At 31.7% G+C, this 14,053-nt stretch overlaps 1 protein-coding gene across 1 annotated transcript; it reads right to left on the bottom strand.

Moving 5' to 3' along the window:
- Positions 1–1,325: 1,325 nt before the first annotated feature.
- Positions 1,326–13,516, bottom strand: LOC124369316 (probable cytochrome P450 6a14). Its single transcript, XM_046827265.1, has 6 exons — positions 13,466–13,516; positions 8,369–8,638; positions 7,568–8,279; positions 5,116–5,334; positions 3,003–3,248; positions 1,326–1,734 (listed from the first exon to the last, which is right to left on the bottom strand). Exons 2-6 carry the CDS (start codon positions 8,609–8,611, stop codon positions 1,523–1,525), a joined length of 1,632 nt encoding a protein of 543 aa, XP_046683221.1. The 5' UTR covers positions 8,612–8,638; positions 13,466–13,516; the 3' UTR covers positions 1,326–1,522.
- Positions 13,517–14,053: the final 537 nt, after the last annotated feature.

The raw sequence follows: 14,053 nt of genomic DNA on the forward strand, positions 1-14,053 counted from the left end.
TGCTACTGTATGTTCAACGTTGTTCAAAAGTAAAAGTATTTGTTTATGAAACAGATAAGAAAAACCAATAAACAATTAACGGATAATACTGAAATATATGTTATCATTTATAGCGAAAATATTGTTTTTATCACAACTAAACTAAAATCAATATCATCTGCAAGTTCAAACAAATGTTAACAGGTTCTTGATTTAAATAAATGGCTTATATTGCGATAAAAATATAATAAGGTTCGCCTATAATTCCGTGGTAGAACTTTTTTTGATTTACATCAGAAATCATAAAGTGCAAGAGATGCTATCAAGACTAAAACTAATAAATTTGTTTAATTAATTGTTAGTTTAGGTAAAATAAATCTGAACCTTAATAAAACGCAATTAAAGTGTATTAAATTGTTGTAAAAACGAACCGTTATTATCACTTAATGTTCAATGTGTTTATATATTGTTATAGGTATATGAAACTAAAATCAGAATTTCTTATGAATATTTATTGAAATTGAAATGAAACTGTCAAATTTAATATTTTATTCTGCAATCCACAGTGAAAATTAACTTTATTTATTATTTATTTATTAACTAATTAGTTTATTCTATGATATAAATTCAAATTTAAAAAAAAATATACTTCTCCAGAAAACTAAACCAGCAACAAACATACAGCTTTTGATGTATGTTAAATTGTTAAATCGCATTTGAAATCTTTACAAAATTAATCAAGATTTAGCAAGTATCAATACAGTTTGTAAATCCGTTCTCTAGCATACACATCTATAACATTGTTAAACTCTTACCTTACATACAATACATGATACACGTGTGGCGTTGTTTACTCTGAGATCGAAATAATGAAAATAATTCCAAAAACAGTAGGAATTTATGTAAATATAAAATTAAAACTGATTGTAAAGTTTTTTTTATTTTAGCATAACTGACTATACTAGTAACTGAAACATATAATTAAAATTTCCAAATTCTTAAATATTCGAAACAAGTCAAAATTGATATATTTCTGCAAATTCTGAGAAATTGTTTGAATTCTGTTAAGCGTAGACGATAATTTAAGGTTTAAAAAATACGTATGATTCACTGGGATATCGTATTCACTGATACTTCAACTGTGGAATGAATGCGCGTCGTCCGGCCAATTTTGATTATACCATTGTCGCTTTTCGAAATCCTAAAAACAAATTTGCAATGCGCAGAGTCGATGGGCCAAAGGACGAACGATTAACATGATGGTTTAGATAAACGCACGTTTACTTGCGCACTTTTGGTTCACTAGAGCAACAAGAGTGGGTATATGTATAATAAAAACGTACTTATTGAATTTCAATATTTTATTCCACATTTGTTTCTCAAATTAACATAATTTTATTACCATAACAAGGGAAATGGTATACTATTGATTCCATTACGAGTATTCTTTGAAATCATTTGCAAAATAAGAAATACAAATATCTATCTATTAGCAATAGGAACTTTTTACCTTAAAATATTTGTATATTTTAAAACCAAAGATTCATTCCTGACTTTCTTTGGTGTTAGGAGATGAAACGTGATAAAATTTCTGATCTCGTTTCTTGAAATTGAGCCAGATACCAACTGGTATAGGTGTGGAAGAAACTTTATCAAAAGTAAGCGGTTCTTGGGTTTTCTTGTCCACGGCCAGAGAGAACCGCGTGAGTATCTTGGCCAAACACACTTTCATTTCCACCAAGGCAAACCTCATTGCTGCAACACACATTTTAATTTTAGAAATCAAATTTACGAAGCAATAAAGTACGCCTTTTGGGAAGAACTGTGAGTGCTGACGGTACGCGTGGTCACCGTTCTAAAAGATTAATAATTGAGGTCATGTAATAATTGAGGTAATTCGTACATGTTTATGGCACCACTTCACTTACTAAATCACCATTTCGAAAAGTTGCCATAAACTGAAAATATCGTGACAACAACAAAATCATGCATATTGTGAGAAGTATTTATTGAATGTGAATGTAGACGTTGCACTAAACGGAAGGTCCAATAGAGCTAAACTCAACATTCTCGACAACATAAGCTCCGAATAATTTTGAGTTTCTAGTATTTTTTTTATATTATTTTGTTCTGTGTACCTAATCATAATTGAACTGAGTGAATATAGCTGACTTACACATCAATCCAAACGCATATCAAATAACCTTAAGTTTCAGTGAAAATGATTACGAATTACGATGGTTATCACGTTTCCACATATGGATGGTAGGTGCTTTTGGAATGTGTTAGCTAGAAACCTTACGAGGAACAAAAATATCATTTCAAATTATTTTTTATTCGTTTCGTATTTGGAATCTATGTGTGTCCCTCGTACAGAAATTGCAACGATGTTTAATTCTCCAACAAGCTTCATAAAAGAATACTTTTATATGGGAATCATATGATCATATGACCTAAGCCTTTGCATCAATGTAAGTGGTAACATAAAAATTTAGTTGAGCAGGAATTGCTTGGAAAATCAAGTAAACACTTTTGGGTACCCTCACAATATTTTAGTTAGCAGTATTATTTTCATTATGGAGGAGTAGTATCGCAAGTCAACAGCTTTACGTACAGCATATGACTCGGTTTTCAATGAGAAGTTGGTCAATGGTGCTTATATGCATCCTATGAAAAAACTCTAAATCCTATTGCATACTGCCATGTACTCAATAATCCACGTATGTGGTTCAGAATAAAATAATGTTAAAACATTAACTTTTATGACAAAACCCCTCTTCCCCTAGATAAATTGCGAGATGAATTTCGTTTTTTCGTGATTTTTTTGTAAATTAAAAGAGTTCTCTACAATAGTTGCTCGTTATTCCTCAACCCACTCAAAGATATTGACAATCAGGACTGTTAATCATGTGAAAATATTAAATTCAATAGTTACTTCAAAATAATAGCCTTTAAAGTCAAATACGAGTAGTTTGATAATTAATTTGAAAATATATTAAGGAAGGAAATAGGTTCACACTTACCAATACACATACGTGGGCCGTCCCCAAAAGGAAAGTAGGTAGGGTTGGGCTTGTGAAAGTTGCCATTAAATCTTTCAGGAATAAAAACGTCGGGATTAGGATGGTATTTAGGATCCATGTGTATCCCTCGTACAGGAATTGCAACGATGTTTCCTTTCTCCAACACAACGTCCGTCTCTGGAATACGGTATTGGAGGGTGCATTCCCTCAGAGTCACAGGCACAAGAGGGTAGAAACGCAAAGTTTCTAAAAAAATAAATTAGCTTTAAAGACAAATTTCACTCTTTTATGTGGGTCATAATGACCGTAATATTGAAATGTGTTTAGCCTGAATGTTTTAAATTCCTTAAAACACAGGTATAAATATAACATAAAATAACAGCTGGTACATCTAACTGTGTATATATACTTTAACTTACCATGAGTTATGTTAGACATAATATTATTTATTAACTACCTTACTGCCATTAGTTAAATTTAAAAAGAAGTTTGGAATTTTTTTCTCTTTTTTATATTATTTGTGGATATTATTTACAACTATTAATGCCAAAAAAAACCTTAATATACTAAAGACCCAGTTCGAAAAAGAAGAATGGGAAAACATTCCCATCATTTCGTATCATTTTCCTATCAACTATTGCTTTAACTATGAATACCGTATGCCCCTGGAGGACTGTAAGAGGAAGGAAAAGGAGTACGCCAATATATGTTGATGAAGTCCCAGAAATCTTCTTTGGGTGGTGTTCGGTACACCGTTGAGTCGAGGGTATGAAAACACCCACAGATTAGTAGGGGGCCCTCAGGAAATCTGACATATTAGGTACTAAAATGGTTATTTTATAGTATTTTATATAGTTATTTAAAAACTACTACAGCCAGGAAATTCAAACTTTTTTGAATTACTCTAACCTCGTATTGCAGAAAAGGGCACACGGGATAGTGTCAAATCTTGGTCCAAGAGTGAGAGTTGTAGGAGTGCATTCCCTCGCCAGTGTGTGCTATGAATTATTGGCTTGTGCGAGTATATCAGAGAAGCCATAGTTCACGCTGACAGAGTTCAACTACTACGAGGCCGCGACATTCAACCGCCATGCATCAAACTTCCACCTTCCATTACACCATACTGCATGCACTCTTTGAGAGGAAACCTTCTTACGCAGGCAGGAAACTTTTTAATCTCCTTCCTGAAGAACTTAAAGCACTGCAAGGAAAAAGACTGAAGTCAGCCTTCACCCGATGGCTCACAGAACGGTATTTTTACTCGCTGGATGAGTTTTTAAACTGGAGGAGTGAAGAAGAAAATTGACATTAATAATTACTTGATTGTAAAACTTACCAATTTATTTATTTCCCAGATGTACCTGTTGATTTTAAAACCAATTGAAAATCTTCCGATCTTTAATATTACGAATAAAGAATTTTGTCTATTTTCTATTGGCAAGTGTTGTAAAATGTGTAAAACTTTAAGGCCAATTAATGAAATCCGTAAAAATCAAGTGTGACTTTACTTAAAAATTTCTAAAGGTATCATTACATAAGCCACGATAGCGAACTTAATTAACACAAATTATACAATCAAGCTATATTCCGAAGTTAGGTTGGGAATTTTATGACTTTACACAGTAGACTCTAGGCGTCTACTACGTCAGATTTTCCCTTCTCGTTTTACCACACCTCATATCATGTAGTTATCTCTATCTGTGATTGTATTTTTAAAAGTCATAACGTACATTGCTGTTAGTCAAAATATTGTATTTCACAATACTGTTTTTATAATCTCCCTGGGAGATGAGAAAGTTATTTAAAAATGGAGGCTGTTTTAAAATATTCATGACGAATTTAATGAGAATTAATAACAAATGAACAAGTGGCGTAAATGTAACCCAAAAGACAAAATTAACTAAGGTAATATACTTTTACTGCTAAAATACAACGATTTATTAGTATTTACTTATCATTTACAGTTTAAATAATAAAAATTAAGTTTCCAACCCAAAAAGCCAAGATATGAACTTTTGCCTGCTAGTTTAGTTTATTTATTTAAGATTATTTAGTTTAAAAGTTGCACCCCATTGAGCAAATGATATACCTTAATTTAAACTTCTAACCATACCTTGCAGTATCATGTCCAAATAATACATTTCCTTGACCGCCTGGTAGGTCCATCCCCCATGCCGAGTAATGACTTTATCTACCTCCTGCACAGCTCTGGCTTGTATCCCAGTGTCCTTAGCGATATGGTACAGTGCGAAAGTAAGGGTAGAAGTTACAGATTCGGACCCGCCCATAAAAAATAGCATCGCTTGTGCCACCATGCATTCATCCGTCATCACTGAAATATTTGAAAAATTATTATACTTAAACTAAAACAGAAAACTTTTCAGTGTATATTAGTTTACAGGTCTTTAGAATAAGAAAAATGATATTAATAATGGTTATCCTGACACGAAAAGCGTTTATGTTAAATTAAATGTATAATGAATATATAGAGCTGATTGTTACAAAGATATAACTTGGCCAACATTGAGAGTGTACTAGCAATCAGCTGGCCATATACAGGGAATTGTATACAATGGAACATACCTTAATATTTATATGATATGCTAATGAAACAATGATATATTTTTAATAAAACTACTTTCTAGGCTTCAACCTAAATTTCATGATCTGTTGTTAAAGCAGTGACCTGAGATTGTTCTATTGATAAAAGATGTAATAACTTTACCAAATGAGCTCTTTGGGTTTAACAGCGTTTCAGGTCGTACTGTTTATCCATTCGCACATTTGCCTAATTCAGTAGCATTTAGTTAAAAATTATAGGACTGGATACCCTTCAATACCAATAATATCTCTATAGAGCCTTTCAGTACTGATAAAACTGAATAGATGTGTTAAGAGACAACAGAAATGCTACAAAGAAGAAAGACCAGTAATACATTGTAGTAATGAAAATTGGTGGATTAAAGGAGGATTGACAAGATCGCATTGTGGTTTGTGTGTTATGTTTCGAATGAACAGAGTAATAAAAGTTCATAACAGACTATGGAGCTTTACTTCACATTTCGTATAGCAAGAAATTCAATATAAATAAGTAATTTGGTAAATTGACTGTTGTTAATGTATTCAAATGCGAGAAGATTCCACTTACGCTATTTGTAAAATTAACATAAGTATCATAATCGTAGTTTAACGTTACTGATCAGCTCTACTTAATATAAATAGAAAATTCTGGTTGGAGTTTAATGTATCAGTCAGTTATTACTAAGAAACGCATTAAAATGTTTTTACAAGTTCGGTTACCCAAATCACCATACAATGAAAGAATTATACAGTCTGAAGAAAACTATTGTATTTTTGTTTCACCCAATGGATTGATAGTCCTTGTGTGTAGGTGTTTTTTAAGGATAAACATATCTGTTAACATGGGAGATGACGTGTTCTGCTAGAGATGTTTTCTGCAAGCAGAACAAAGATCCACCAAACACTTAATGAAACAAGCTGAAATGCCTAGTAAAATAATCAGTGCTGATTTGTTCTTGAAATGTGCCTGTTGGGGAAAGTCATTCCAGCGTGGTGTTTCACTGCACCAAGAAGCTTCAGATATACTTTTCCCTAAGAGAAAGTTATAGGTAGAAGTTGTAAAAGGTTTTTTGTAAGAATTACAGAATGTCTGTACAATGTAACACTGACGATGAAAACAAGTTTTACAATACTGCGGTAAGGTCACCTTCTGATCGTAATATATACGAATAATATATCCGCAGATCGTGAAATGAGAACACTGCCATACACCTAACAAACATGACGTCAAGCTTAAATAAATTGTTCATGTTAGTGATATCTTACTGTTCCTACAAATTAAACGGTTGTGAAGGAAAACACCATAAAAAAGTTGTGATACAAGAAAGCAGTAGCATCTATTGAATATTTTCTGCAGTTCTGTAGTGAGTGTTCTGTACACCTACCCAAGAAAATAAACTTCATATTAGTAGACTTGCAACGTATTTAGAAAACAGTAATTTACAAATATTTACAGAGTATGAGAATTATCTTGAATTAATAAACAAAATTTCTAGAACTAACCAATGTAAACAATAAAGATTGATTTCGTCCAATTTAGTATTAACTGGTTGATTGAATCAAAAATATTGTTTTGTCTGAGAGATACAAAACGTTGGCTATCCGCTAAAAGGAGTTAAGAACAAAATTACTGATAAATTTGTGTATACGTTACTTTTAAAATACGAATTCCTAGCAAATTTGCATACCCTTATCGGTACAGGGTGCCAGAGTTGGGAGTGGATACAAGACACTGTCAGATTGAAGACGTTGGTCCAGTACGAATTTATGAGAAAATTAAGAAAGAAAGCGTAGCGCCGTATATCATTTTCAAGTGACTGTACTTTACATTTGTAATCTAATTTAAGCTTTATGTATGTGTTTTCATAATTAACATAAATTATTGTTTTCTATTTAGTAAATCTTTTAAATTAATTTTTGTTTGGGCTCCTTCTTATTTGTTTGCATTATTTATTACTTACATTTACAAAATAGACCATACTTACACTTATTTTTATTATTGTTTCCACAATTTTCAGAAATATAGTCAACTTGGTTGATATCATTATCTTCATCATCGACACCATAAAGGGATGAATCCAAGCTATGACCCTTCTCCTCAGCGTCTTGCAGTGCCATCAGCAGTTGGAAGTAATCATTTCTTTTTATTTTATTCCTCTTACGATATTCTTTATTGGCTTTCACAAGATTTACAAAATAATCTGTGACTTCTGGAGGGTGCATACTCATTCCGAAGGCTTCTGGAAGTTTTGGAAAGGAAAGCTTTAGTAGCATTATTAAAAGGGCTCTCCACCCCTTAACCAAGGGATTGGTACCATATTTAATAAAATTGGCTGTCTGAGGATTGTCTTTGCTGAAGTCGAGTCCAAAGGCTGTGCTGGCTATAACTTCCGTACCAAAGTCAACACATTTAGCCTTAACATCTATTGGCTTTCCAGAAAATGACTCATCTATGTTATCCAGCATGTGGTCTCCGGCTGTTACAAACTGGCTGAACATATATTTCATCTTCCCAGAACTAAAAGTCGGACTTAGTTTCATCCTCATAGCCCGCCATTTCTCACCTTTCAGATTGAAAAGATTCATGGACAACAGATCATTATCGATGGAGGGAAATCCCTGATTTTGGAAGTGGACAAAGTCTTTCACTAGGATCTTTTGTATAAGCTCTACGTCCTTCACAACTAACGTAGGAACCTATAACAAGATAAATCAGAGTAGTAAAGTAAGTTATCATATATCAATTTTTACAATACATCTAATAGAAAAACAGAATCAATACTTACGCGGACCCTAAAATATCCAAAAAATCTTTCACCAGGAAAGCTGTCGTAGAGGATGTGGGACTGTTCTATGACATTCTTGGTGAAGATGTCCCAAGTACCCAGAAGAGGAACGGGTCTCAGGTATGGGATGCCACGGACCTTAAAGCTGTCGTAAGTGCTGGTGAAGATGCGGTAGAGTAGATAAAGACAAAATACTACTAACAGTAGAGAGTCCACCATCCAAAACCCAGACACTGCCGCCATATTAAGTCTTCAACAGTACTTGTATCTCTGAAATAACAACTTTATGAAATACAACTTATATTTATACAGATTTAAAGCTATGCTTATCAATTTAAAATACGTATCTAATATTTACATTCCATTATTAAATTGGTGTCTCAACAAAGAAACAGGAAATGCACAACAGCCAAACGTGTAATAATATTATCTGGTACCAGCAGTGTTAAGCCGTAATTCAGTGAAATGACGAATCCTCGCTTTGCACGGACTGTACTAAAGGTACCATACGAATTAATGTATGATATTTCTAAATTTTAGTATACGATTTCGCAGGCACGCATTTTGGACTCTAGTTTTGTAAGAAAGCATTTTCAGACCAACGTTATTTAGGAGAAAAATTTTATATTATCGTATACGTTTAATATGTCCGAAATGATTTCAATACGTTTAAACACAACGTTCAGAAACCTATCGGTGGCAAATAATGTATTACATATATAAATAACAAGGATAAAATCAAAGTTTTATAATATATTCATTAGAATAATTAAGTTTACCTTTCAATACTTTTTATTTTCCTTGTTTTCCATTTTTTTCGTTAAACGTGGTGAACAAAGGGGAATAAGAAACCGTTTAAATGGCAATCTATACCATTACAAAACCAAAAGCTAATCCAATTACACCAACTGTTTAATTTTTTTAATTTAATATTTTGGGTTGAATGTGGAATAGGCCTCTCCTAAATAAACATTACTGTAGTTTTAAAAGAAATTTTCAGAAAAATTACCATATCACCATAAATTGTTAAGTAAAAATAATAGGCTAGTATATTTTCCTCTTTCTAAAGTAAATATAGCATTTAAACCTTACATTATTTGTGTAGTTTAATTGAATTGAAACATAGTACGTTTTCAAAATATTTACAAGCATGCAATATTTAAAATAAGATAGAACTTCTTAAGAAAAATTTAAATAAAATGTAGCAACAAATCCACAGTTTAGTTAGCATACATTTTGAAGGAATTAATTTATGTAACTAATTGGACATTAATCTATTATCAAATTTCCATTATCTTATTATTATACTATTTAAATATTTACAGAAAAATATCATACACATAAATTTAAAGTGGCCTAGGTAATGAGCCTACATAGACAGAAAATCCTGTGTGTAGGCTCGAGTTGGTTCCCTGGAAATTTTGGACGGAATGAAATTGGTGATTAATAATCATAAAACACACACACACACAAGCCAAAACCCGTCTATAGATAACACTGTATTCTTTGTTTGAAGGTTATTTTTGACACACTGTATTGAAATTCATTTCGCGTAAATACCACAAATAATTTAAAGAAAAAATGTAAAGAGGTGAAAGAAAATAAAAATTCAGGAATGATGTATTTTAAGGATCACAAAGTCAACACACAGACCAACCTAACATATTACTAGCTGATGTCATAATGAAATGTTGTCATGATGAAATAAAAATAAATGTATAAAATAGGAAAAAGTCCATCGAGAAGCATCGATGCTGTTGAAGGGGCATTAAGTGAAACCCCAGATAAAACTATTTTGTATGCAAATATGAACTCCGTTTTGAATGTCCTTTCATATGGTGTATCAAATAAAGTCAGTAGTCTCCTAACATTGGAAAAGGCAAAAACGTCTAAGCAAACTTTAATTTGTTCAATAAAAGTAATTAAAATATGATATACATTATTTGACTTACTGAATGTATTTTTACGGTATTTTTTTAATACAAGGTAAGTTACTATGTAAATTTCTTATTAGTATTTTTCATATGGTGATAGTAGCACGTGAGCCAGATTTCAGCAATATTAAACAATTTTTAATAATTTCAAGAAGCCAATAGCTATAAAGACATTTTTATTGGTTTGTATTTTTGAATTGGTAGGTTCACAACATTATATATATATATATATATATATACTAGTATGTATGTACTAGTTGTGTTTATATAGGTACTAGTATATATATATATATATATATATATATATATATATATATATATATATATATATATATATATATATATATAATGTTGTGAACCTACCAATTCAAAAATACAAACCAATAAAAATGTGTTTATAGCTATTGGCTTCTGAAATTTTATATATATATATATATATATAAAATTCTTCAAGAATGAAAATGATTTATAACAGATAACTCGTTACAAAGTTGGTTTATTTATACACGAATAACGAGGATAGTGGTGTTTACAGATTCTGTTTTAAGCTTAGGCTGGATGCTGCTGTGTGTCAATAAAGTTCCTCATTAATGACGTAATTGTAAGATTAGTGTAAAATCCCAGCTCCGGGAACTGCGTCTTTCTTGTCGTTTGCACAAAGTTTCCATCGTTTGATTGTTTGTGATCATTTTACTAAGAATCCGAAATAGTCTACGTGGGATTATGCATAAGTTGGTATATGTTGTTAGGGGTTTCGTATAATTAAATAAAAGGATCCATGAAACTTATTGAAGTCTATTGTTTTTTATTGATATAGGGAATGAATTCTTTTATATTCTTCCATAGTACAAATATTTAAACAATTTCTTGTACAATACTGTAATGAGAAGAGAGGAACTTTACAATTTTACCGTTCACACCCCATTATGATGGCATTTTTATGTAAAAGTATTTGAAATTATATTTATATCTATTTTTGTGTTATCTTTAAATATTGAAACTTGTCATTTTCAGTCTTAAACATCTCTGGACAGGCATACGCAGGCCATGTGCTGTTAAAATATATATTTAAATTTTCTGAATAAATTTTATTTTAGCCTCAAGTATATCTCGGTGATTATAATTGGCTGGCCGCTCACCGAAGCCTCTCCCGCCAGTTGCTTGACCATATCAAATAGTATAATATACCATTAGAATCTTGTATTGTTAATGTCTAATTTAGATGCATCTTGGACTCGAAACACTGTTATTCCTCGATTAGTAGTTACAACAATATGAAAACGTTATAACATACGTAAGTAACAATACATTTTCAAATGTTGTTAAGTAATATCATCGAACATTGGAGAAATACTGAGGGGAATGTACAAGCAAAGCAGATGCTCAAGGGACCATCAAGGAACATTGCAGCAGATGCCCTTAGAATGAGTAGAACGAAGATCCGAAAGGTGACTGGTTTTATTACAGGTCATTGGATATTCCGAAATCACCTGAACAGAATAGGTATTCCAGTTCAGGAAACACTGTGCAGGAAATGTGGCGAGGCTGACGAAACAGCCAAGCACGTCATATTTGAATGTCCGGCATTACAGAGCAAACGCTCAAGATCCCTAGGTGTTCTTATGCATACGGAAGAGGGGTTGGAACAGGAAAGCATTGTTCAGAAGATCTCATGGTTTTGTAAAGGCTTGGGATTTGATACAGCTTAAACCTGGGAGAGGGTGCACAATAAGCCGGATGGCTGAGAGGCAACTACCAGGCCTAGGAAACCTGGCCCTCTGTTAAAAAAAAAAATCATCGAATCAATTTTTACAGTCACGTTTGTAGAATATATATTTTCACATCTAGACACGTACTATAAATTTGTCGCAAGGATCTGAACCTGAACCACATATAAAATATGTTTAATAAATCAAATCATTGTCAGTCTTTTGGTGGGAGAGATCACAATAACATTTTTATAGTTAATGTAAAAAGTATTTTGCAAAAGAAACACCTTTTACACAAACAGTATTAATATTCAGATGTATTTAAAATACGCTTATTAATAGGATCGCTATTAAATAAATCCCATTAAATTACCTTTACACATAAGAACGCGAGAGTTCTTATAATAACAGTTGATATTTTAATTAATTACGTTTTCTTAATTCCGCCAACTCCAAAAGGAGATGAATTAGTTGTACATTAAATATTAGCAATTACCAGTAAATTTAAAAGGGCACATACCAATGAATATTAAATTCTGTTAAGCATCACTTTTCTGAAACATTTCTTCTGTATTGTTTATATGATTACCACTGTCCTAACTATGTATAAGTAACCTATCTGAACCTATCTGTAACCTCTAACCTATCTGAAGAAATAATGCAGTATCTGGAAAATGTACATTTTTTACATAACCGTATGTGACACATCTGCATTAGTTCCATCCATCTAACCTCTGAAATATTTGCGACCGGTTCAGCGGTCAGCACAATTGCGTAATTTTTAACGTACATTTAACACTGCCATCGGATCCCATCTCTTTCCTGAAAAATAACTGAAAATATACCATTATATTATATAAATCAGTAAAAGTAAAATTACACGTTAATTCGTATTTGGCATTTTACATCGCTTGCTATGTTGAGATATGTAGTATGCGTTAATGTTAAGTTCTCTTTAAACTCTCTTAACTGTCATGTGTTTGACTGCCTCGCCCCCACAACATAAATCCTGCATATAATTGAGCATATATGAATAATTTTGTATATAATCACAAAAATTAAATCAAATCAAGCTGTTTTACTTTGTACCAATTTAATTAATATGAGTCATATATGAATATATATTTTTGTATGTGTATTTGTTAAACATATTTCACATTTCATTGAAGGAGGAGCTCTTCTTATTGTAGTACACTATTTTCTAATAATTTATGAAAGAAAAGTCACAATTATCCAATCATTGTATTTTTATACACAAGGCCTTTCAACATCAAAGGTAATGCACCTGATGACGGTATCTTTGATGTTGAAAGGCCTCGGGTATACAAATAACATTATTGGATAATTGTGACTTTTCTTTCATCAATTATTAGAAAATATTTGACATTATTTTTGCTTTTGTAAATCATGTTTAATTATGTCAAAACACACAGTAGAAGAAGGCTATGACTTACCATACTGTATGAGATACCAAACCGCTCTCAATGGTAGACGAGGTCAAATCTGTTTACTCTTGACTCAACTAGGCCTAATATGCTTGATTCTTATGAGCCCACAGACATCTCTAGTCACTATATTATATCTAAATGAAATAGTGGTATTTCACAGTAATGAACATAATATTAAATTGGAAAATATATCATCTTACATCTTTGCAATTAAATATAAAGCACTTTAGTCTATTGTTTATATTTATAATCTAATGATTTTTGTATTGTCGTTCACTTAGAGATAAGATAATAGTAAAAAGTAATTAAATGATTTGGAGAAACAAATTATAAAACCTACATTTTGGTAAAATGGTTTAAAATGTTTATTTTGATGCTCCCTTAAAAACCAGTTGAGATATTTTACTTTAGAAGTTATTGAAATGTAATTTTAATAAACATTTTGAGTTACTTTCTACAAATTTTCTTTTGTCTTAAGTAATTGCCTGCTATTTGGGATAGAGTTCTCGTAAATTCACTTAGTAAGTTTTTTATCATCTATGCCTATAATGTCGGTAGAAACTTAATATTTCGTCATAAAATGTTACACTATTT

The sequence above is a fragment of the Homalodisca vitripennis genome, chromosome X (genome assembly GCF_021130785.1).
Source record: "Homalodisca vitripennis isolate AUS2020 chromosome X, UT_GWSS_2.1, whole genome shotgun sequence".
Lineage (NCBI taxonomy): Eukaryota > Metazoa > Arthropoda > Insecta > Hemiptera > Cicadellidae > Homalodisca > Homalodisca vitripennis.